This window comes from Stegodyphus dumicola, chromosome 11 (assembly GCF_044657685.1).
Source record: "Stegodyphus dumicola isolate Sdum_Otavi_A_Nest chromosome 11, ASM4465768v1".
NCBI classification, from domain to species: Eukaryota; Metazoa; Arthropoda; class Arachnida; order Araneae; family Eresidae; genus Stegodyphus; species Stegodyphus dumicola.
Genome location: NC_140778.1, coordinates 121,268,429 through 121,291,017, shown reverse-complemented (window position 1 = coordinate 121,291,017; position 22,589 = coordinate 121,268,429). Strand labels below are relative to the sequence as shown.

Genomic DNA, 22,589 nt, shown 5'->3' with positions numbered 1-22,589 from the left:
TTTTTCTAACTGGAATTATAAACTTGCAAAATCTGTTCAATTGTCTTTCAACAAATATTTTAAGAAGTTGTTACTATATAGCATAGCATGAAATAAATAACAAATATAATTTTAACTTTTGCTATTTGTAATTATATACTGCATAAATTTATTTTTCAAATATCTTCTGAGATGTTTTGAAGGATATATCGAAAGATCTGGGATGCATTTGAATTATTTTTATTGATTCTCTAAAGTAAATTCATTTTTCATAAATAAAAGGTAAACTATTTGCATATAATGGAGTCAGCCATTGTTGCAGAAGGCTGTAAATATTAATATCACAAACAAATAAGTGTATGTCTCTGTACAATAAGTTCTTGGTTTGATATGTTTGTTTAATAGCAAATTAAAAAATTAAATACAAAACTTAACAAAAGAGATGCTAGAATTCTCTCTAGAACTGAAAATGTATGTAACTTCCAAACTTTTTGTTAATATGAAAGATGTAGGGCAAATTGTGTTACTTTATGTAAATGTGCAATCATTTTTTTTTTTTTTTAATCCAACGACCAAACAGTTACTCATTAAGCATTCACTGAGAATGGCTAACTCTGTTGATCATTTAGTTCTCATCATTAAGAACATTGCACAGGGGTGGCTAATATTACATATACAAGGGAGGGCAGATAGGCAACCATAACATCCTGGAGTTCAAAGTTGGGCCTATTGGTCACAACAGCCAGGATAATTATAATTAAAATATAAGAAAAAAATTATTTTTGCTTATCATAAGTGGAATCATTAACTTGAAAAAACTTTGTTCAATTAAATTTCAACACAAATCATTAAGAAAATCAGAAATAATCAACAGTCAGATATAATTTGTATAGTGTAATATGAAACAAGTAATAAATATTTTTTGTTATCTTCATTACTATGTTGAATTTGCTTTTAAAATATATTTTAAAATGTTAAAATCATCTTAAAATAGTTAAAATCTTAAAATTTAACTAATTTTATCAATTACTTAAAAATGTTGAGGTATCTTAAAAGATCAGGAATTCACTATAATCATTTTCTTTTACTGCTTAATGCAAATTCATAAGCAATAAATAAAAGCAGAGTTCATTTGATATTATGCGGTCATTCTATATTGTGGAAGACTGTATTTCTTTTATTAAATGTGCAAAGCTTAATTTATATTAAAGAAAACAGTTTCTCTTCAAGTTTTTGGAAATAATCTTGAAAATTTCTTGATTTTGTTTTCATAAACAGTGGAGGAACTGTGATATTCTAGATAAAAGTAATTAAGATTTTTATTGATTGTTTAAAGATTTCATGTCATGAATTTTTTTCTTTTCTCTTTATATTGCAAAAATCTAACAATCATTAAAATGCCTGGTCCACTAGCAATCAAGTCACAGGAAAACTAGAATGTAGCCATAGTGTAAATCATTAAAAAAGAAAAGAAAAAATATTTCTTATGGATTTATGTACATTTGCAATTTTAAAAGCAGTATTTATACTTAAACTGAGCAAGTTTACTTAGTAAGTCAAGTCTTTAATTTTAAACAATTAATGATTACTTCTAAATATTTAGATTTTGTGTCTGGAGTTGGCAAACAGAGTGCTTCTACTTTTCAAGTAGATACTGATTATACACATGGAAAAGAAAATAAACCACCGAGTACATCTCAGAAAGTAAGTTTAAATGCTTTTCTTTCTGTGCTTGTTTTCTGATAAAATTAATTTTACAAGCAATAGTTTTTTATAAATAAATTGCGCATTTAATAAAAGTAAACATTAATTAACATGTGACAATGCAATAAGTTAAGACCTCTTTGACAATATACAGAGAAAGATGTTCACTGGCAGAAATGAAAAGTTTGTTTCAGTGTCGATTTAAAACCATAAAATACAGAGTATTGAATGAAATATATGCAAATTTTCAACATTTAAAATTGGTTATTTATTAGAAAATATTTAAAGAACCGTAGTACATTAATTTCAGGAATATGACATAGCAATGTAATAATGAATAATAATTTCCAGGACAAATTTTTGAGATATGGTAGATTTTGTCTAAATTATCATTGCTAAAAATTATTGCTTTGCAGATAATTCACAAAAGCACATGTTTTTGATTTTATTAAAAAAAAGTAGTTCAATTTTTTTTTAAATTTCTGTAATTAGTTATCCTTTATACTTAGCCAAACTTTATAGAATTTTAAACCTTGTTTATTATTATTATTACTCTAATTTATCAAAAAAGGAAAAATAATGGGGAATAGGAGCATATATTTATGCATTTTGTATAGCATTAGATTATTTATTATTTATTAGTTTTAAGGAAAACTAATATGATATTCATCAGGATTTTAAGTTTTAACGATTTATTCCAGATTAGATGAAAATTAATAACGTGTTTTAATCATTTATATTCTTGATTTTTTAAGATTGCTTTGATTTTTATTTGCAGAGAATGATAAATATCAACATTCCCACCTTAAAAAAAAGAAAAGAAAAAATTCAAAACCAAATTTGAGAGCTCTTTATAAATCTCATATTAAAACATATCTTTAATATGCTGAATATTATATTTTGTGAGAACTATCTTTATACTTCTTATATATTGGCTTCCGAAAATTAATATTGCAATGGTAATGTTAAAAAAGAAAAGAAAAGTAAAACTTTGATTAACACCAAATTGCATGTGAGCATAGGAGATGTGTTTATACATAAAAGAAAACATTCTGTACAAAGATGAAAACAGTATTTAATATATGTAAATTATATAATGCCAAATGAATCATTAAAAAATAATGTTCAAAGCTAATAAAAACAAATAAAACATACATTAATAAGGTATGTGACCATCCTGGACTTTCATAACAATTTTGCAATTGGCCATTCTTTCAATAAGGTGTGTAACTATTGCAAATATTAGCAATGACTATGTAGTTGAATTGTTATTACTAATGCCCTTGGGCAGGAAAACCTGCACCAAGTCCAAGAGACCTTGCCACACGAGTGACTCGCTGACATCATCCTGCTTACGGACAGCTGTCCAAAAGAGACACTTATACAGTCCAGTAAGTGAGCGGGAGAGGCAGGGAGGGAATAGATACACGAAGGAAAGGTCCTTCCCTCTCACTGAATTTCATGCATCGAAGATGTCCGCTTCTGAATCTGGCCATGGCCATTTGAAGAGCTAGTTCTCTTACTCTGTAGTGACAGGCCTGGCTGCTCAGCAATGTACCAATGGTGAGAAGGAGAAAGTTTCCACTCCATGTTTGTTTTATTTTTGTCTTGGAAATGTATTTCAGATGGTCTTGAATCAGTGAAAGTGGGCATAGAAAAATCACAACCTTTCCTTGCAAGATCATCAGCTATTTCAGTACCTTACACCGCAGCATAGGACGGTATCCACTGGAGATATATTGATTTATGTTGTCCAAGCTCAAAAAGTTTAGTTATGCTATTCTGACCAGTCTTACCCAAGATCTTAGGTTAGTTTTTAAGGTAGTGAATGGACTACTGTCTGTCAGAATCCACATAACGTCCCTAGTCGAACAAAGACCATAATCAAGTGTTTTGCTGATGGCGATAAGTTACGATCTGAAGATGGAAGAGTGTTCAACATTTCTGATGCTGCATCTGATATCTCAGAAGTGTTACTATAAATACTCCTCCATGCTCTACCCTTATCTGATTTACTTCCATCTGTATGTATCACAAAGGCCTGGGCAGGACTATCATTTATGATTTCGAGAGCCATTTGCCTCAGGAGTTCCTTATGATGGTTGTCCTTGACAATATTAGTCGACAATTCCTCACAGATGTTAACATGATTAAATGAAGTAGCTGGAGCATAATGGCTAAAAGGTAAAGATGTTTCAACATTAAAATTGATAAAATTTGAATTCCACACTTAGCTTAGTAGACTGTCTCACTTTAGGCATTTATTGCTTATCAAATTTTAAATTAAGGCTGAGGTCTGATAAGGACCGAAACTCTTGAGCTCATTAAAGTACTTGTAGGAGTTCACCTTAAAACACATTGGCAAAAGCTGGATGCCCACCTTATAGCAAACCACATCACTTGGGTAACTATTTCCAAGGCCAGTGATAATTCTTGCCGCATTGAGCTGTGATCTCTCCAGATTTCTCAGGTTAGTAGTAGAGGTTGATAGATTTGGTGAACATATTGAAGTGCAGGGTGGACTAGGGTGATGTAGGTTATTCTGAGGGTAGAGGCATCGGAACCCCAGTCCCTACCTGAGATATACTTCATGATCAAGTTTTTTTCTTGCTTTATCAGCCAATTTCTCAATATATTTACTGCAGTTTACTTCGGGAACCAAGGTGAGTATGAGATAAGTAGGGTGTTTATTACAGTCCAAGCACACTCCATTCAGAGAAATATCAGGAGAGTAATTATAAAAATGTCTGTTTGTAGTAAAGGGGCAGCTGGAGGATTAGGATGCATTAAAATTAAGTTTGTGGATGTCTGCAAACTCTTGAACTGCTACTAGACATTTATTCATCTGAAGTTCCAATTTATTAATATCAGAACCACTGCTCTACATTATATCAGCAAAAAGTGCGACTTTGCAAAGATAGATGCTTTTTCCAGTCCCTGAAATAAACAACAATAGAATGATAGGGCTCAGTACAGAGCCTTGGGGAATTTCCTGATGCATTTTGAAAAATTTTCTTGTAATTTGACACAGAATGTACGATGATTCAAAAAGTTTGAGATCCAGGGCAATGCCCTACCTCTAATGTCAAAATATTGATAGCACTTATTTAAGAGCTTATATTTCCAAATCCTGTTGAAAGCTTTAGACCAGCGGCTCTCAACCTTTTGACTAATGCATACCATCTAAACAAAAACTGAAAACCTTTAGTACCACCACCACAAAGCACTGCTACACTACCACTCTTAACAAAGCTCAGATCGCATTTATTTACGAGTGTTAGAGAAAAACTCAATCAGGATGTTGGGGTTTTAATTTTTGAATTTACTAGTTAAAAATACTTTGCTTCTTTCCATATCACCTATTTTTCTCTTGCATACCACCAGTTGTGAACCCCTGCTTTAGACAGATTTAGGAAAGCCGCCACAGTGTGTTTAGTTGGCCTGTGATTCTGGGCATCTCTGATGCATTGTGCAAAGTGCAATATTTGATCAATAGTACTGTGGTCCCTTCTGAAAGCAAATTGCTTGGGCGATAGCAGTTTTTTGTTAATAAGTGATGAATCAATCTACTCAGAATAATATTTTCGATCAGCTTGCATGTGGTACAGGTATGAGCGATTGGTCAATAACTTTCTGTAGAACTGGCCTGCTTGCTTAATTTGCATGTAGGGATAATGATGGCCGATTTGCATTGCCTCAGAAGTTTACCTGTTTTCCAAGACAAGTTAAATATGTACAAAAGTTTCTCTCTGTACCAAGATGGCACAGAAAATGTCCGTGGATACCGTCTGGTGCAGATGATTTAGAGGGGTCCAAATTCTGAAGGGCATACAATAATTCAGAGAAGGCGAAATCTCCATTGAAAAGCCGACTGGCTGCTGGCAAGTCACGACAAGATTTGATTCAATTTCTTGTGATCTGGCTAAAATTTTATCAAGTTTGTTAAAGTTGAGCCTACTAACTTTGGCATAGTGCTTCACTAGTGCAACTGCCCCTTCTCGATCATTGACTGTGGCATGGCTATTATCATCAATGATGACATTAATATTTTAATTTCCAGGCTTCAACATCTGCTCCAATTAGATATATTCTCCACAAATGAATTAGATATATTATCTGCACAAATGAATTAAATATATTATAAGCCACGGGAACTAAATATATCAAAATCTGCATTAATTACAGATGCATTATTAAATTTATAAATCTATAAATAATTAAGAAGTATTTGTATTGCTGCTAAATTACTAAAGCCCTGTATTTAATTTGAAAAGTCTTTAAAAATCTTAAGTGGCAGCACATCTAAGATTAAACAGCTTGCTATGTGGATAATAAAGATTTTATGTCTTGTCGAATGACAACAGTCACGAGTCTACAGATGTATGATAAATGCCTTGAACAGTATCAAAGGGAAATTGAAAACTAAACTGTAGATCTTGCTAATGCTAAAATATTTCAAATAGTTACAGTTTTCATTGACAATAGAATTAAGACAATGGCTTGAATTTTCATCTTTCTAGACTTATTATTTGGACTTTTTTCAAGTTTGATTGTTACAGAGCTTTTATGATACATTGTTTATTTTCAGAGTGTAGCTATTGCAAATCCCCGGCACAGGAGGTCTCAGTCCACTTCTGGTGATGTATGGATAGAACACAAACCTGTAGGAAATCTTGAACTAAGTATGGTTTAATCCCTTATTTTCCTTTAAAATTATATAACCTAAAAGTGCTTTAAAATATTTAGACTTTAAGTTAAAGATTGTTTTGTTATTGAAAGTTAAATTACCTTTTGTATCTTAAAATACCTTTATTTGTGATGGTTACATATGAAATTTATTTGTGCCTTGTACACATATTAAACTTATTCCGTTTTTTTGGGGGGGGGAACTCATAAGATCAGAAATTCTACTTAAAAAAACTAATTAGGTACTTAAGATATTAAAAACTTATTTAATTTATTCCCAATAATATATACAATGGGTTTTCATCAATTCAAGCTTATAGGGTTCAGTGAGACTATTTAAATTATCAAAAATATTCTGGAAATCATTTCTTCTTAACTGAAATCTTGAATTTAATAAAAACTACTGTGTATTTATTACTGTATATTTATTTGTATGTACATACAATATCACATGTGCAAACTCCTGAGAGAGTGGTTTCTCAAAGAAGAATCAAGTGGTTAAATCCTGTGCAGTCCTAGGCAATTCAAATAGCTTTTTAACAGTTAATAGCTTCAATAATTAACAGTTTTGGCAATTCAAATAGCTGACACATGGCAAGATCCTTTTTGCCTCATCTTAAAGGGAATTGTTAACTTGTTTATCAACATAATTTTAATATTTGTATCGAGCAGTCACACGATTAGCATCAACATATTCAAACAGAACTAGTGGGCTGCAGCTAAAGCAAAATTTATAAGTTCTATGTACTTCTGAAAAGAAAATGTATAAGAAATCATTTCAATATGAAGTTTTTCAGCTTTATTTTCACTTGATTAACAATTTCCGGCCATACAAAATAGGGTTGTACCAATGTTGTCATGCAGACATTCTGTAACTATAAAGCTGCTACTCTGTGCACTGTTGTCCAACTCATCATGATGAAAGAAAATTACATTTTTCATCGGTTCCAAGTTAAGATTTAAAGTACTGATATTTGTGAGACCAACACCTCTTGCATGTATTACATTATCTCTGTTTGGAGGAATGCTATCTGCACTCTTTAAACAACTGCAACTTCATATTCTTTTAGAGTTTTGTAACATCCTCTGTGCTTCCCTTTAACAATACTTACGCCCTTCGTGTACATATGGATAGCAACAGCAGTTAAGCACCTTGCTCTCATAGAGTTCCTTCTTGAAATTTTTTCAAATGTTGTAGGCTTCTGCAATGTGGATTCTCAATCCTGAAAACTACTTACGATTGTGTCAGCAATCCAGCATTCAGACCAACATTTCCAAATATATTCATTCTTTGCCCAAGGGTTTGATCAGGATGAGGTGAATGAAGGTGGTTTGCTCAATGATACATGACACCTTGAATTCTAAAATAATAGGGACCTGAACCTGTAGGCATTTCTGTATTGGCACCCAAGGAAGCAAAACTAAGACAATTATAAGTACTTGTATGTTTGTTAGCAAACAAGTGTTAAGAAAATTAGTGATTCTCATTCATTAAATTATGCCATTCTTCTGGATATATTTTAGCTTCTACAATTTTTTCATTGTGGAAGCAGTGTACATATCTTTCTCCTAGAAAGAAGAGTTCACTGCAGAGATTACAGCAAGCTCCCATTGAACTGACTGTGTTCTTCAATGTAAATGTCGAGTCCACATCTTCCTACATTTTGAGACGTGCTATATGAATCTTGTGCTGTATTTATGCAAAGCCTATTTTTTCTTCAAATCGGACTTGTCTGTTACGTGAAGCGTCTTGCATTACTCGTTTAGGGGCATCCATTCTAACTCTTCCACTCAAATTTGACGATGGTGCTGGGAAGTCGTGTACGTACTTCATCTACTTGTAACTTTTTCTGTCTTCATCATGCATATTCTGTTGACATTCACTTGTCTGGTGATTCTTTTACTCGTTTCTGTTTTAGTTCTCGAGCACGGAGTTTTTTTTTTTTATTTATTTATTTATTTATTTATTTTTTATTGTCTGCTTAGTCTTCTACTCATTTCTGCTTAAGATTCTTGAGCACGCAATGTTTCTTGAATTTCTGCTTCTTGGATGATCCTCCTATTGGTTTCTTCTTCAGTTTGAGTGCATAAGTTTTCTTGTTGATGTGCTTGCCTGCTGAGTCTCTTGATTTTTTTTTTCAATTTATTGAAGTAGTAAGTGTTCTTGTCGTTGTGCTTACCGGTGAGTCTCCTAGTTGTTTCTTCTTCAGTTTCTTAAGGACGGAAATTTTCTTGTCGTACTCGCCTGCTGAATCTCCTAGTGGTACTTCTTCATTTTCTGTAGTTTGCCATAACTTTGTATTTCAGCTCTTTGTCTTCTTATTGCATTTCCCAAAATGCCTCTTTTGCATTTTGGCATTTTAACAAATTGAGATACAAATAGCACTGCACTAAAATAATAATTTAACTAAATTACATTAAATACCTAGAAAAGTTTAAACTGTACTCATAAAGTAAATATGCAGTAAAAGAAATTGAATACTTTTAAATAAAATTATGAAAATGCACTGAAACACTGAAAATAAAATGAACTGTTAATTTAATTACTGTACATAAAGTTGCTAGCTGCAGCCAAAACAAAATTTTAAGCTCTATGTATACCTGAAAAAAAAAAATGCATAAAAAATTTCAACATGAATGAAATCAGTTTATTCCTTCGAAACAAAAACCATTTCGTAATTTTTTTTCCAAACCAGAAAACAAAAGCATTTTAGATCATGTATGATATCACTATTTTAATTTAATACAGTCTTTTTTAATATCGATAAAAGAATTAATGTGTCAATAACATATTGTGTAACCTGAAGAAAAAAGTTGCCAACAGCAGCTAGTTATTTAAAATGCTTGCATTAACGAAAAATTTTCAACATACAATGACGTCACATGCAATTCCATGCTTTTTTCAATGTCAGAATATCACCTTATATAATAATAGTAATACATGGCAGTGCTGTTTTTATTTCATATTTTGGAAAACATACAAATTTTTTATTAACAAACTCTACAATTTGAAAAAGCGATCAGTGACAACACTTTTAGATATATAACAGATTTTTATCTCCAGCATGCATGATTGCAAAACCATGGATAATGGTTGGTAGTTGGGAATAAACTGAGAGAGTACTGTAAATTTCAAGATTTTAAAAGTAATTTGATTGGTTTAATCAGTTTTTTATTTACATACATAAAAATTTGAATTTAACAAATATTCTCTATTCATATAAAGCAAATATAATTTAAATTTAATTAAGAAATTTAAATTGCAAAGAAATAAAATAACTATTGTTATTAAAAAAAATACTGCAAGTTAAAATTTTAAATAAAGTAAAAAAAAAAAAAAAAAAAAAAAAAATAGTTAAGCGTAAAATTTTTTTAAAGGAAACCAAACTGTTTGAACTAAGTTACATTTGAAAAAGTTAAATCAAACAAGGTAATTAGTGCTAAAAGCTGCTAAGTACTAACAAACTTGTTTCACTATAAAATTGTAAAGTTAAATTAAATTTAAGTAATTCTCTTGTGCCATTGCTGCAGGGAATGAAATTTGATATATATATATATATATATATATATATATATATATATATATAAAACTGCTCTTATATTCTTAAATGATGCAATAAAACTTCATCACTATTAACAAAAGCTATTTGCATACAACTATTTATATTAAAAATGTATTTTTATTTTAATTGTGTATTTATATCACAACAGGATTCTAGTTATGCTAAATGCAAAAACCTACCTGTAATTTTTCATTGCTGTTATTTTGATAATAGATAAACAAAAATTGTTAAACATATCTGATAAGTTTTAATGTTTTTAATTCCTCACATAAATACATAATTAAGTCCTGTTTTCTTCAGAATCAGAATTTAAGTAATTTGTTTTTTTGTTTTAGACACTGTTTTACAACCTACTATGAGAAAAAAGAAATCTGTTAGTAAATTAGAAGTAAAAGATGTTGTCAAATCTGACGTCTCAAAATATGTCCTTGAGCATCAAGAGCAGGATTCACAGGGAGAAGTGGAAACACAGCTGTATAAGGTATAAACTTGTACTAAACTTGTCTATCATTTTTTTAAAAATATGTTTAATAAACATGAATTTTTCTTAGCCTTCTATTAAAAAAAAAACTGCCACATTTAGTATAAGAAATTGAGGTTTATTTTTATCTTGTATGTACTTTTTCCTAAACATCGCATTAATTGGTGTACTATAATCAGATAGTTTGAATACAAGTGTGTGTTGCAGTGGTAAGATATGTACCTACTAGCTGTTACATAGAGAAGTAATTCTTATTTATTTGCTTTTCCTTATGTGACCACCAAATTAATTTTTTTAAATAAAAATTTTTTAATCTGGTTCACACTCACACAAATAAATAAAGTAACTCTTGTCATTTCCTTGTATCTTAGCAGCTTTTAGTTAATTTTCATTTTTAATTATTTTTATACAAGTATTAAAAACTTAAACAGAAATGAAGTAGTACAGACTTAGACCATATTATGATTAACTTGCAGTGCAGAGTCATTTTGATGATGGCTGTTTGATGGTCGCTGCTGCAAGCATATAATTCAAAGTATTTGCTAGCCATAAAAGTTATATCAGTGTCTACTGTCACAAAAGCATATTTATCAAATTTGGAAGAAGATGCTTTTATTGGTATATCAAACCAATGCTACCTGCATTTTAAATACAGAGAGGTTTTAGAAATGATTTTACATTGCTGTGATGAAAATATACCATACACAATGTAGTAAAAATGTTGTATGGCATGTCAGATGCAACTATGAGTCCTTGCATTCCATTGGACCCAGGAATGTATGCCATTTGAAGTTCTCGGTCAGGAGCATGCTTGGCAAATAACTGTTGATCAATTAGTACACCTTATGAACTAATAAATTAACACATTGCATTCCGTATAAAAGTCTCTAAGACATACGCCAGGAACTGCACATTATTCAGGTCATCATAATGCACTTTAGGTGTTGTTTTTCAACAAACTTTTAAACAATTAAAGTTTCTAGTACTTTTTTAATGCATAGTGCCACATAAAACATTTTCCTCTATGGAGAGGGACTAAACAAACTTTGTGTAAGTATCTAGATTTGCTCCCTTTTCCATGAACACCATAAACTGCAGGCTCTGGTACGAAAGTTTTTCTTTCCACTTGCTGGAATACACGTACGTAGGTTCATGCTGCTTCATATCATCTGAAAACCTCTATATAGCATCTTTATGAGATGCTCTTCTTGCGGCACCAAGTGAAGGGCTGGATATTTTTGTCTCTGGTTCTGGAAAACCTTCATTATTGCCATCCATTATCCAATCTCTTGCCATCAATAACAGAAGCTGTTTATACTTCATTTTTGCTTGTGGATTGAAAATGCTGTACACTCTAAAATGAACTGAAGAGTTCACGGTTTATAAGGTACAATGCTACCTTTTTTTTGGTTCATTTCATCGTTTTCCTTAGAATGGAGCAGCACAAAAGAAATGGATCTGCATAGTCAATGCCTTTCATTTGGGCACTGTTATTCCTTGATGGAGGTAGGTTTCACAATATTCTCTCCCATTCTACTATTTCTTTTTCCTCTTGTTGAGAGAGGAAAAAGTGCCATGGATCATTGATATCATTCTGAGAACCTACTTGTCTTTCCATGCTAGAAGAAGAATATTGCCTTTTCTGGAGAACATTATGTCATGTTTCTTCATTCTTTGTTTTCATTTTGTCATAGAAATTACACTTGGCATAGAAATAGCAGTTTTAAAATTCAAAATGTAAGCAGGAGATTAACTTTATTTGAATGATTTAGGTATTTATGATTAATTTTAGTAATTTAATTAGCCTAAAAAATCAAGAATTACATATATAATTTTGCTCCTTAGCTACATATATAGTTTTGTTGCTTAAAACTCAGAAGTTTTTATTAGACAGTACAGTTTTCAAGTATACTTATTTTGAATAAACTTTTGCATTACGAATTTCTTTATTTTTCTCATCTGAACTATAAATATTTATCTGCAGGCTGATGTAATACCATCTGCTGGAGGTGGAGTTCAAGTCATTTTCAATGATGTTGAGAAATTACGACAAGTGTCACCACCATCAACATATAATTTAAGGTTAGTTCCTTATTTTTTTACTTCGTGGTAGAAAGTAAGGGAAGTATTGTAATTGCGAAACATTTCAGGTATCACATTTCAAAGAAAATATCCATTTTGGCCACTCTCGAATCCATTTAAATGATTTGTGAGTGTGTGTGTGAGAGTGAGAGATTTGTAAGAATGGCAGAATAAAGGACTAATTTTTCCAAAATGTATTCAGAAGAAATTTTTTTTGTGACATCTGTACGTATATATCTTGCATAACTAAAAAAAATTAGCCATAGAACATTGAAATTTTGTATATGGGACTGCTATAATATGCAGTTATGTGCTTCCCATTTTTACTGCAATCGGCTGCACCAAACATGTGCATGTATATAAAACCACTCTCATACCCGGCTCTATAAGCTCTGGTTTTATTCTTATATGGTGGTAGAATGAATTTTTTGCTTTAAAAGTGATTGAATTATGTCGTTCTTATGCTCCAGTTAAGGTTTTTATGCCTTTAATTAATCTGCATGCAATAGTTTAGATATCAACAATTTAAAAGTTATTTAATTGCTACTAAGCCTAACAAAGCTTCTCTTTGTTTACATTTTAAACTCTTAGTAGAATAGTGAATTAAATCAGTTTGTTCACCAATTTGATTGTCTTTTTCCCCAATTGTGACCAAACATTAACTTTTAGTTTTATGCAGTGAAATGCACAATGTCAAATTGATTAAAATTATTGTAATTAAGTTACTGAATTAAAAAAAACATATCATAACACTATTTCTGTTTCAAATAACAATCATGGTTCAAAAATAAGACTTGATTGTTACACCACGAGCTACATATAAGGGGCCATAGTTTACCATGCTTCGTCTTATATGACACTATAATGTATGTAGCATTTGCAGTGATCTCAGGTCCACTAAAATTAACTGTGTAGCAATGGGCTAGTGTGTTGTTCTGAGAACACACACTAGTATAAGTATCAATTGAGTTTGTAGTCAGATTATAGAGTCAATTCATCTTGCACAAAAGGGATAAACATATCACCAGAATAGTATGTAGAAAGGGAATGTTATAGGGATGGTGGTATGGATGGCATAATGGTTTATATATGGAGAGAGTTACAGATGCTAGACAATGGTATCACTGACAGGCAACTACTATAAAGGGCTTGTTGATTATCCTGTTTATTTGTTCCATGAAATATTGGTGAAGCACTTTTTTTAATGGATCAAAATGCCAAATTCCGTCAAATGACGGTAGTAGAGAAACTCCCAGAGTGAATATACCCATTGGGAATGGGAAGATATACTGCAGTTTAAAATCCTTTACTATAAGGGAAAAAAAAAAAAAAAAAAAAAAAAAAAAAGAGGCTATAAATACCTATGCTGTAAAGTGTGTAAGAATCTGCTCCAGCATTTACCATTCTTGCTAAATCACTTCATAACAAGAATGCTATGGCATTACAGTGTCATATTTCAATATGGACATATTTTCTAATCTAAGCAATAAAACTGTCTGAATAGTAGTAAGTTCTTTTCATTCTTTCATTACTTATGTCCAATTCTTTTGTATAATTTTTGCATGTACAGAAATATTGCTCTTCTCTTAAGTATTTATACTGGCAAAAGGTTAAAAATGCACTTCAACTAATAATAAGTTTAATTTTATTTCAGTCTGGGAAAAGAAAAAGTTTCCAGTTATGTGAAGTCTAGATAGTTAAAATTTTATAACACTTTAATTGGTGCTGTTTTTTGGGTGTTGTGTTTATATTCTGTTTTAATTATGCATTTTTTCATTATTTATGAAAATTAAGACATCATCTGGCATTGCAAAAGGAATTTTGCTAACCATAAAGTATATAAAAATGCTTGTTGTATTGTGACATAAATATTAAAATATCTTTCTTGATTTTTCGTAACTGATACCCAGTTAAATTTTTTCATATTTGCAATATTTAATTCAAAGCCATGATTATTTACATACCGTCAAAGCTCAGGGTGAATTTGACAGGCCGTACCTTTTTCTAATAGATAAACAATGTTTCAATGTGATTACAGTCATAATTTTCATAACTCTTTTCGGACATGTGCTGGTCAGTATTCCCTAGTGAAATAAGTAGAAGTTTCATCTCAGCATGTATTATTTGGTTTTGGTGACTTTATTATAAAGAATTTTAGAATGTTCTTGGGTGGCCTTTGAAGATTACTTGGGTTTATCAAATTAAAGCAAACAATATAATTAAATTTTGGTAAGTGAATCCTGGTATATTTAGAACAAATGTTTTTTTAACCATTGTGTGTTAGTTTTAATTTCAAAATATTTTATCATCTGAAACATTTTACTTACCCAAAAGATAATTTTGCAGGAAAAGAAGTGGAGACAATTTACCTCTTCGAGATGTTGAGGATAGAGTAAGTGAAATAATATTTTTTTTTTTAAGATTTTGCAAAAATCATGTCTATCTTCCTTGCAATACAATGTTTTTCATTTGATGGTTGTATGGAAAGCATTTAAAGTTTACTATTGACAAGATGGTGAATTAAGACAGCCTGTGGCTATTCTCAATCCTAGAATTATTATCGAACGTTTGAATCGGTTTGAAAACTTTGAAGCCTAAAAAAATGTCAGTTTGATAAGAAATTTTTGTAAAAATAACTGTATTTGACTTTGCTTCCTTTAACAATAAAATGTAAAGAGAGTGTAAATTTTTCTTTAATTAAAAAGGAATATGAAAGTATTCACTAAAACTGGCGATATAATGAAGTTTGTTCAGAAGACTCATCAAAAGTCGTGTAAAAATAACTGTATTTGATTTTGCTTCCTTTAACAACAAAATGTAAAGAAAGTGTAAATTTTTCTTTAAATTAAAAATGAATATGAAAGTATTCACTAAAATTGGCGATATAATGAAGTTTGTTCGGAAGACTCATCAAAAGTCATGAGACTATTTCTGTAAAAGATCCTGTTCTATTTGTCCCTAAAGAATATAGATGTCAAAAACTATTTCAGTTTTGTAAATTGCATGACCAAAATGATGTGAAAATTAATGAAAATAAATATCTACTTTAGCAATGAAACAGAGTGAAGGAATATGGAAATAGACAGCAATAGAAATATGAAAAACTGAAAATTTATACCTCAAAATCATAGCATTTTTGTTTCTTATGTGACATGCAGTATGTTGTAAATGGCCAAGTATTCGTAGAATGTATTATTATTGTATTGAGATAGGAATTTCTGCCATAGTTTTTCATAATATGGTTCATTGCTACTGGACGATCTTTGAACAAACAGAACTGAAAATGTTTTTTTTCTTGGCAAAACAATGTTTGATGAAAGAAAATCTGGTTAACTGTAAAAAATATATCATTAAAAAAACGTTAAATAACTTCCATGTAGTCTGTAGTTTAATCCTTGTGATCATTCCATATGAAGATATGTTAACCCCATCTTGATCGGATTTTTTCCCCCAAATTTCTCATAACTCAAAAAAGCATTTTTTTTATTGCTGAAATTTAATATATGTTCTATCTTAAATTCGAAAATGCAAAATATGTCTGACAATAAGCAGTAGTACCTATAGGTAGTCAAATATGTGATATTTCGTCCACTGATCACCAGTTTTCCCTGCAATGCACCCATGTTTTAAATTTAAAAAAAATTTGATGTGATACTATATTTATTAACTTTATTGTTTTGATGTGTTTAATATAAATATCTACAATTACATAAAAAATTACATAAAAAATGTAACTTTACCATTAATTTTCCTACTTTACCATTAAAACAGCTATACAATTTGCCTTGGACATCAGGGCCTAAAAACTACATTTAACACAAAACCAAAATCATTTATTTAATCAAAAAAATTTTTTTCTTTGCTTACTTTATAAAAAAAATGGCTATGAATATCAAAAATATCTTGAATGTTTTTTTTTTTTTAATTGAAATTCCAACAGATATCACACGGATATTCAAGACGGGAAATCTCACTGCGAAAACTGTGAAGAAACTAGGATTAGTGTGCTGTCTCTTAGAAATATTCAGAAATACAAAAATAATCATGGAATTTAAAGCACCGATGAGTAGCAATGAATTCAGTTTCGATGACTGAACTTTTTACTTTGTCATATGGAATGCGATGCCAACCTTGAAGGGGTTAAAGAGCAGAGTATGCTTTGCTTTGCTATGCTATTATATTATAATAGCTGGAAGCAAACATTTCAAAACTGTTTTCCTTGAAGTTCATTTATTAGCCCAAAAGGGCTTTAATTTTGTTTTGGCATTTTGCATTGAAAACTTTAAATGTTGATTCACTTTTCAAATTGTTGCCACCAAATATTATCACCCTATGTTATATTTAAAGAAATTAAATAATGAAGAATCTGCATAAATGTATGTATGTTTCTTGCATTGCGATAAAACAATGGTACCTAGAAGCCATCAAATTTTGAATAATGTAATCTTCCGCTGAATATGGACATCTGAAAACCCTAATTTGGAATTTTAAATATCTTTTATCATCAATTTCATATTTTGTAACACTTCAATGAATTTTTGATTAACAAACTCAGTGATTTCAATGCGAGCAATGACAAAACTGTGGGGGGGGGATATCTCTAGAGACTGTGTATCGGAAATTCAAAAGATATGCTCATTTTAAAATTATTTTGCAATATTGCTGTTGAATTGAATTTTATGGTTTAAGTTCACAGAACATTTAATAAATAAAGGTAACACACAAAAGGTTAGAAAAAAAGTCCCTTTTGGCATAATAATGTAAAATCTGAAATCTTTCAGATTTTTTTTTTTAATTTTTTATTTTTATTTTATTTTATTTTTATTTTTTTTTATTATTTAGATCAAATCAGGTGTTTCTCAGCTAATTAGTTTTTTACTTCCTGTCATATTATTTGAAGCATCCTATATTTTATTTATAAGGTATAATATATTACTTATAATGTTATATTTTTTATTTTCATTAAGTATAATTTTTCCCTATTTGTTATTTTAAGAATTTTGTTTCAATTTTAATTATTTCGTTACACATTAATTACAATTCAAATAATATGATTATTATTTTACAGTGCACTGTATCAGTCGAATGCCATGGGCTTCCATCAAAAATGTAAGTTTTTTTTTTTTTTTTTCACCTTATCTGAATCAAATCATATTTTCAGCTTTAGAATGTAAGATATGTAAACATTTAATTGCTTTAAATTTATATGAAATGTACTAGTCAGAGTACCTAAAAAATTTAATTTTTAGTGATTCTATATTATGTACAGTAAGACCCATTCAGTATACATGCTGTTAATTATTATTATGACCATTATTATTATTCTTTGACACAGTTCTATGACATACAAATCATATATTATCTGAAAAATATTTATGAATTATGTTGTAATTTTAATGTGATCATTTAATGATGATAAAGCTATTCCAGTTATTGTGAGGGAAAGGTTTAATAATATAAAATGCAACTAACCAATGGCCTTGAGGTACAGTTTTTGATTTAAAAAAAAAAGGACCAATTTATAAAAAAGATGTGCATTGCTGCAATTGTGTAATAATAATATTTCAATGACTATTCAAAAAGTAAAAGCTAGATTCTCTTCCAAGATACAATACAAAGTCCATAATCCGGACGTCCATTATCTGGAATGATCTATAATCCGGACCTCGAAGCCACACACTTACGCATGGGCGTTTGAGGCGCGTGTCCGCTACACATGCGCATAAAGCCAGTAAAACTTTTACTCATGCGCGCTTTCGATAGTGAAGAAATTTAACAGAGAATGTAATTGAAAACGAAAAAATTTCGATTAACAAGTTAGTCGGTATTCTCGACACAGCAATTACAGGACTCGAACAGTGGAACTTTGTAACTGAACAAGAAATTATGTCTGTTTATAGAATTAAAGAGAAAGTATTAGCACAAAAAGCGAAGCAACTTAAACAACTTACATTGATAGAAATGTTTTTTTGTAAATTTTGATACCCTTTAGATAATAATTGCTCTTTATTTCATAAATTATGGTTTCATATTTTTAATTGTACAATTTCTGCATGCCATCTTACCAGATTTAAATTAATGATCTATAATTCCGAAAAACCCCTAATCCAGAATCGCCGAAGTGGTGTCTACTTCACAAAAGGGAGGACTTATTCTGATTGAAGGATTTAAAAAATAATAATCATTGATTAAAATCAGAAGTTTTCCTATTTTTTTAAATTATGAGAAATATTAAAATCAAAGATTAAGATAATCTGTACTTTTAAAGAGATTTTAATTACTGAATTCAACAACAACAACAAAAAAAAAAAAAAAAAAAAAAAAAAAAAAAAAAAAAAAAAAGGTTTTTAAGAAGTAAAATTGTTTAAAATATTTTAGACAAGCCATGTTTATACAACATTAAAAAGATGTAAATTCCATGTTCATCTACTCTTGATTGTAAATCTGATGCATATACTAATCCAAAACAAATGGTATATGATCTAAGAATATGTAGTATACCAGCTTCTCAAAAATTTTAAATACATCTTTAAGTAGATAATTTTTTTTTTCTTCAAATGTATCATTTCATGTTGTAGAAAACTCTAATTTCATGAAATTAATGAAGATGTTGTATCCTGCATATTAGCCTCCATTTAAAAGGTTAGGTTAGATTATTTAATTATGGCAAAGCCTCGAGGGCTATCTGCCTAAGGGAAGGGATGCCTTTGTGGAGGACTTTCTAAGGGTAACTGGCTCGTATACACGTTACACATGGGGAAAACCTCGAAAAAACCCATGCAACCAGCCCGTTCACGGGATTCGAACCTCGGACCGAACTACCAGTGTTCAGCGATTTTACTACTCGGTTGCTGGTGGGTTCCATTTAAAAGTGTCTTATATAGTAAATTATTCAATGATAAATATGAAAAAGTAGATACATTTTGAATATTTTAGTTAATCAAACAGTATACACGATGTTACTGTTGATCTAATATCCACAACCAACCAATAATCTACATAATGGATAGAATTGTATATTCAGTGGAAATTAATACATCATTAATACCCACATGCAAGTAAAAATTTACTTACCCTTTCTGTGTTACCAATGGAAGTATGTGACTCACTTGAAAGCTATATAAAGAACTGACCAATTCTCATGAAAACTGCAAAAGAGAATCATAATGCAATAGACAAAAATATTTAAACAAAATTCCATATTATAGTAATAAATGAAATGTAGATCTTACTTTGTTTTTTGCCGATTTCAGTCACTTTTTATAAAATCCAAAAGGATTATTACTGAAGCTGCTCAATTATTAAAAGATCTTGAAATCTGCTCAAAAAATCAATATTTTTAAGTTGTTTTCAAAATCTTGAGTCTTGTGTAATAATTTCAGATGTTCAATATTATATAAAATTATTGAACAAGCGTTATCATCAACTAACTGCAATTAAGTACATATATCAAGAAGGTATAAAGCTGAAGTCTTACTAGTAAGTGGAAAGCAAGAGCTATTGAATAAAATCTAAGAGAAAATACGTAGACACTGTTTGACAATTATATTAAAATTTAAAATTCGGGCTTCGCCTTTCTATGAAACTTTTTCTGAAAGTGGATGAGAGGTGGAAATCAATAGCTCTCATGAAAGAATACATAGCTGAAAAAGAGATGATATCATCGAAATGTTTAGCACAGCAAGAGCTTCAGCTGCATGTATTGAAAAAAATGTTTTCTTCTTTTGAAATAGTATGCAACAAATTGAGAAATCAAAAAGACGTTAAAAAAACAAATCTGTCTGCCTTTTTTTTTAAGCACTGAATGCATAAAGCAATAATGCAGGTATAATGTGATAAACTGTTTTTGAAAGAGTTGCTTAGATTGCAGATGTAAGTGCCATTGTGGTGATATTTACTGATTGTTTATTTGTATTTATATAAAAGATACAACTAGAAGAGATGTTTTGTTTTATTTGTTTGTGAGTGTGTGCATCTGTATATGAATTTATATAAGTGATAAGAGTGACTTCAAAAGTTACTAATGTTCCAACATAACTATCAAGATAACTAACTATCGAGATATTTTATTTTTTATGCTACTAATAAAATTATATGTAATTTATAGTCTGATTACTAATGTTTGAATTTACATGTAAAAATATGTATTATTCTTCCTACTATCATTTAATTAGAAGTTTAATTACATAAAAATTTAGTAAATTAATGCATAAAAAATTTTTTAAAACTTTTTTTTTTTTTACACCCTTGTATCAAAAGATTTTTTGCACCCCCAATGGCTGATACAAATTTGCTAAGAAGTGTCAAATGTTCCTAGACACCAGCATACTAGGAAATTACATATAAATCAAAGTTAAATTTTTTAATGGCAAAATTTCTTAAATATTAGGTTTATAAAAATCTTTCTTTAAAATTAGGAAATAGTGCTTAAATGAGAAACATTCTATGAAAAATATTTTAGTTCATGTGCTTACAAAAATCTAATACATTAAATTTCTTGATTATCCATGCTAATTTATTGTACTGGTATGCAAATATAATTCGAAATGACCCTGTGTACTATAAAAAATGAACACATCAAAAGTTTTAAAGTTACGACCTGCAGTATTAAAATAATAACACGTGATGAATTTTCAACCCTGACCCCAAGCTATGTTCTGTTTGGATGGGAAAGCATGCCAGTTTTTTTCAGTCATTTTTGTAAATGCGGTATATAGTTTCATTAAATTATGACTCCTTAACTTGAGTCTAAAATGTTGTTCAGATTCTAGTGGCCATCCTTCGTTCTTCCAGCCCCTTTGAAATACGCCCCAGACAGAGATATTTAGAATGTTGTAGTGTAATAAACTGTTACGAGCTCCTCGGTTATTTTATATCTGTAACCACTCTTACATGTTTTGTCACTTCATTTTAAAAGTTTTAATCATCAGAAACCATAAAAGGCATAATACTGTTATTCTTTATCAGTAGAACATTCTTCTTTTACAAGAGCAGGGATCAGAATATTTTCCCCCCGACATGTATTATGCTAACCTTCCAATCTTATTTTGTATTTTAGGCAATAAAATTCATAGCACCAAAAATCATGTTTCATTCAACAATCTTAAGTTTTTTAGCTTCTTAAAATTCTTCTTTCAAAATCGTTAAAAAAGAAGTGGGTTAGGAAAAAAACCAACAAATACATAATCTGTAAATAAATTAGCCAGAGTTCAGTATATTTTAAGAATTTATTTTTGAAAGTATAAACTGCTGCTTGATAAAGTTATCAATTTTTAGGATAAGAAATAAATTCTTACATATGTAATAATTATAAATGTTCATTTAGAAGTTAACTAAAGCAATTTGTTTTTTCTTTGAAACTAACATATTACATTCTTTAAGCAAGCATGTTCTAAAGTTTTTTTTTATTTCATTTTACTTAGGAAGAAGTGATTTTATTTTTAAATGCAATACTGTGTTTCCAGTAGCTTTTTGGCTAATTTTGAGTGACAGATTTGAGAATGGTGTGAGTATCCAACTTTGTATGTAGAAGGGAAAAAAGAAATGTTTTTATAAAGAAGAAATCCTAATCAAACTTTTCAAGAACATCCAAATATATGATATATTTCACTGCTCTTATACTGCTCTAATGTACATGAAATTGTTTTAGAAGCTAGATTAGAATATGTTGTGTAATATTATTTCTTCGGCCTATTAATGACTATAAATTTTATCTTTTGACTATGTAAACTTGTATTTTAGAAAATGATCATTTGTTCTTTTAATATAAACATTTAGGTTTGCATAGTTTTTGTAACTAATTATGTAAATACTTAGTTTTATTTCTTCCACATTCCAAAATTTTGTAAATAAAAATATTTAACTTGAAAAAAGTTGCACATTGTTTAATTATATAAAGTTTATTTGAAGTGGCCCGTTGACGCCGTAGCTAGTGTGTTGCGTAGCAGCACCCCAGGTCCAAGGTTCGATCCCCAGGCTGGGCATGGTTAACTCAGCAAAGTCATACTGTCACCTGTATAGTGCTCAAGGCCAATGACAGGCGCAATCGTGCAGTCTTTGCCACAATGAATTTTGAGGGCTAAGTTTTTTTTTTT

The 22,589-nt window shown here is 30.0% G+C and overlaps 1 protein-coding gene across 1 annotated transcript in view; it reads left to right on the top strand.

Annotated features, from left to right (window-relative positions):
* Nucleotides 1-22,313, top strand: part of LOC118192678 (kinesin-like protein KIF23) — a 71,632-nt gene extending 49,319 nt beyond the window's left edge. Inside the window, exons 18-24 of the mRNA XM_035363674.2 lie at nt 1,583-1,683; nt 6,272-6,365; nt 10,268-10,413; nt 12,398-12,495; nt 14,842-14,887; nt 17,564-17,604; nt 21,918-22,313. Of these exons, the coding sequence (XP_035219565.2) occupies nt 1,583-1,683; nt 6,272-6,365; nt 10,268-10,413; nt 12,398-12,495; nt 14,842-14,887; nt 17,564-17,604; nt 21,918-21,927 (536 nt within the window). The 3' untranslated portion in view covers nt 21,928-22,313. The remainder of the gene's footprint in view (nt 1-1,582; nt 1,684-6,271; nt 6,366-10,267; nt 10,414-12,397; nt 12,496-14,841; nt 14,888-17,563; nt 17,605-21,917) is intronic.
* The last annotated feature ends 276 nt before the right edge of the window (nt 22,314-22,589 follow it).